Source organism: Lipotes vexillifer, unplaced genomic scaffold, assembly GCF_000442215.2.
Source record: "Lipotes vexillifer unplaced genomic scaffold, Lipotes_vexillifer_v1.1 scaffold382, whole genome shotgun sequence".
NCBI classification, from domain to species: Eukaryota; Metazoa; Chordata; class Mammalia; order Artiodactyla; family Lipotidae; genus Lipotes; species Lipotes vexillifer.
Window position 1 is genome coordinate 7,908,568 of NW_006780611.1, and position 4,167 is coordinate 7,912,734.

The 4,167-nt window shown below is 48.0% G+C and overlaps 1 protein-coding gene across 1 annotated transcript in view; it reads right to left on the reverse strand.

The window, feature by feature from the left end:
* Positions 1-3,381, reverse strand: part of L3MBTL2 (L3MBTL histone methyl-lysine binding protein 2) — a 16,855-nt gene extending 13,474 nt beyond the window's left edge. The window contains exons 1-2 of the mRNA XM_007453978.1: positions 3,305-3,381; positions 897-1,131 (exon numbers count right to left, since the gene is read on the reverse strand). Coding sequence (XP_007454040.1) covers positions 897-1,131; positions 3,305-3,328 — 259 coding nt within the window. The 5' untranslated portion in view covers positions 3,329-3,381. The remainder of the gene's footprint in view (positions 1-896; positions 1,132-3,304) is intronic.
* Between the last annotated feature and the right edge of the window lie 786 nt (positions 3,382-4,167).

Sequence of the window (4,167 nt, forward strand, 5' to 3'; positions counted from 1 at the left end):
GTACTGCAAAAAAAAAAAAAAAGCCCAAGCCTGATTCTAATTAACTGGTCTGTGGTGGGACACAGGCATCTGTGGTTCGTTCAGAGTTCCCCAGGTGATTCTAATGTGCAGCCAGGCGATAGCACCCCTGGACTGGATGGTCTCTAATAGTTCGTTCCAGTTCTAAAGTTCTAAGATTCTAAGAGAATGGTTAGAAGAAGATAGAAGGGAGAAAGATAAAAGAAAGGGGAGAAAGGAAGAGAAGACAGGATGAGTGGAAAGGAAACAAGTGGCAAAGAGTATTAGATTCTCCTCTTCTAAAGAGTAAAGGGACCAGGGGACAGAAATGTCATCACAGACCATCTAGCCTCCCCATTATCACAGGCAGTCCCCACACTGGAGGCCCTGACACAGGGGTCCAGGAGCTGTGTAAGCACCACATCTCTGAAGCCAACTGGCTTCCAGATGATTCATAGGGATTCTCATCTGCCCACCCCTACCCTAACCCTCTAACCCAGAGGTCACTTTATTCTGTATTTTCCCCCCTCTCACTTCCAACCCACAAGCTATTTCTTGTCCCTTCCCAGATAGTAACCAGATCACTTTAGGTGTCCTATATTCTCAATATCTAGAGAACAGGACAATCGCAAAAGCAGCACCATGTTAATGACTGGCATCTAATATGTGCTGAATAAATATTAATTACAAGAAAGAATGAAATCACAATTTGAAATGAGACTGCAGCAGAGGAAATGACCCTTGGGGATACTTGGGGTGCCTCTGCTCTCTCCTAGGGCCTTAGACATCAGATCAAAGAGCGCTTCACACCTGGACAGCTCTGCCCACCTGGCCTATATCCCCCTCTTCCTCCACAGCCTCTGAAACCTCCCCCTCTTCAGGGGACACTCTGAAGGCACCTGGCTCAGAACCACTGCCATCCACGGAGCGGGGAGTCCCAGGGCTAAGCAAATGCAAGGGGGAGGTGGGCAGCTCCCCTGCTTCCCGATCCTCATTTTCTGCTTCACTTGACTCCTCGAGGTAGGAGCTGCTCTCACTACCCGCACTGCTGTTATAACTCCGGAAACTGTCGTAGCCACCAAAGAGCTCCAAGTCATCATCTTCCTCTTCCTCTTCCATTGGTTCTGAAGTCTCCTAGTGACACAAAAGCAGGCAGAAGGAATTATGGTTGGCTTAGTGTATGGGAAGGGAAGCTGCAGATCTGCTATCAACTCCCTTTCCAGTTCTTGGTCAAGTCAACACTTTTCCGCCAAGTGGCAGGCAGAATCAAATACTCCTTTTGCAAACACCTGGATCATTACTCTTGTTTATACATTTCTCAACTTCAAATCAAAAGAATACCTTAGCGGCTTCCCTGGCGGTACAGTGGTTAAGAATCCGCCTGCCAATGAAGGGGACATGGGTTCGAGCCCTAGTCCAGGAAGATCCCACATGCCGCAGAGCAACTAAGCCCGTGCACCACAACTACTCAGCCTGCGCTCTAGAGCCCACAAGCCACAACTACTGAAGCCCGTGTGCCTAGAGCCTGTGCTCCACAATAAGAGTAGCCCCCACTCGCCGCAACTAGAGAAAGCCCGCGCTCAGCAGTGAAGACCCAAGGAAGCCAAAAATAAAAACAAAAAGAATACCTTAGCAAGACAGAAAACATGTATTAGGAATTCACCAAGGTCCCTCTGTGGATTTGTAAGTGATGACATTTTACCATAATTCAAACAGAATACACTGATGTGAAAATATCCTAAGCAAAGTGCCTCATGAAGACTTTCTGGGGAAGATGTATTTTAGAAACTCATTCTTCCCCCTACAGCATATGTACCCCAAAGTAGTTTCAACTCAAAAACAACTTAAATCAGACAAAAGTTAATTTGGGGCCCAGACTGCCCTAAAGAGGATTTCGGAGGCTAATGACACGCTAGCTATAGCACTGTGGTATATACAATAGCTTTGGACTCAGCTCTGATCCTAACTAGCTGTGGGTCCTTGGGCAGGTCATTTAACCTCTCTGGGTCTCAATTTTCTCATCTATAAAACAAGAAAAATATTTGGCTCCAGGATGTGGAATGTAAATGAGATACTGTATATAAATCTACCTGGCATGTTATAGAAAAGGTGTGAAGAATTTGGGCTCTTGGCCAGGGGTCCAATACCATCCCCACTGCTTACTAGTTACTACCATCCCTACCGTATGACCTGCAGCAAGTCAATCTCAATGCCTCAATTTCCGCACCTGTAAATGAGGACAATTCCACCTATTACATAGGCTTTGGGGGAGAAGTAAGGGTTAATACGGGCAAGGCACTCAGAACAGTGACTTGCACACAGCATGTGCTCAATAAATGTTGGCGATTATTACTGGTTAAAAGCATGGGCTCTCAAACCAGGTACACCTGAGTTTGAATCCAGAGTCTTCCACTTACTACCTGTGTGATTTTGTGCAAGATATTTAACCTTACTGCTCCTGGTTTTTCCATCAGTACAATGGAGATAATAACAAGCCCTCTTTAGAGGACTGCTGTGAATGCTAATATGACATGCAAAGCCTAGTTCCATTTCCAGCAGTTAGTGACAGCTCTAAAACTGTGAGCTGTCATTCTTACTCTCCACTGTATGATTCTTTTCTTTTACCCTTATAGAGTTTTTGAGCGATTCCACTTTATATTTACAACTACACATGCAAATGTGCTAGAAAGGAAATTCAAATATAAGGTGACCAGAAGCCAAATGATTAAAGGATGCGTGGGTTACAGGTGGTGGTAGAATGGAAAAAGCAAACCTGGTAGAGTTTTGGAACTTGACGGACTTAGTGCCCATCTCCTTCACTTTACAGTCCTGTGACCCTCCTGGGGAGTCGCACCACCCCTCCAGGCCTCAGCTACCTGAACCACAAAACGAGACACTGGGCTGTTGAGTATACTGGGAGATAATGCACGTGAACGCTCCGGACACGGAGGGTTTATTAAACTTTAATCATCCCTTACTTCCCACCAGGATGTGACAGGCCTCATAGTCCCTAAAGAACACCACCATGAGACAAGGAGGAGGAGGAAGATTCAGGAGCTCTCAGATTCTGAACCCAATTCCCCTTCCCCAGGCCAGGGAGGCTGTTCCTCCCTCAACTACTCGGCCCCAGCAGAACCGGAGCAAAAAGCAACGCCAATCGCCTCGGGCCCTGCTCAGCCTAACTACCTGTTTATCCATCCTTCCACCCTCCACCCTCCAGGCGTCGCTCAAAGGCCTAAAGAAGGGCCCACCGAGCGGGGCTCTCGGGGTTCCCTTTCCCAGTCACGAGAATTCCTCTCCCTCTCACCTCGACGCCCCGGGGCTTCTCCATGAGACCTAACAGTTTCTTCAACCGTCACCAGGTGCGGGAAGCCATATTGGCCTCGTTGCTCTCCCCGAGCGCACTCATTGGCCGCCTCCCAGAGCCGCGGGCCAATCAAGCTGCAGGAAAGAGGTAAAGCCGGTTCGGCGCTCCCCTGTGCCCCTCCTCCCCGGGAGAGAGGGAAGCCGCGGACCTTATGGGACTTGTAGTTCCCCCTTGGGTGCGCTTGAAGTGGGGGTCGTTGCTATAGCGACGTGAAAATTTCCCCCGGCCTTAGAGCTGCGGCGGCTCGCGCGGACTGTTCTCGTTTCTCCACGCCAACCTCTTGCTATCACTCCAACTCCATTCTTCATTAAAGTTATTGAATACCTAAGATAGGTACTGTCCAGGCGCCAGGAATAACCTCGCACTCCCCCTGATCAGAATTTAAGGTGCCCTAGGGCGGGGATGCTAGCAGAGAGACTCTTTTCCGGTTCAGGCAGAAACTGGAATACTCTTATGCCCAATGCTGTAAATGTCCCGCATGCTCAAAATCCTGCAAAACTCCCTCTTACATCACCATCTCCTGAAAAAAAACTCAGATACGTGGCTCTCTGCCTCTTTCCTCTTGGATTTCCCACAACCTCCTTACACACTCGGAGTTCTAGGTGCTGTCGTAGAGCTTTACAAACATCTCAAATCAGGGATAATCAATCACCCTTTTAAAGATGAGGATGGACTTCCCTGGTGGCCAGTGGCTAAGACTCTCTGCTTCCACTGCAGGGGTACAGGTTCGATCCCTGGTACAGGAAGTTCCACATTCTACAGTGCGGCCAAAAAGGAAAAAAAAAAAAAAAAAAAAAAAAGAA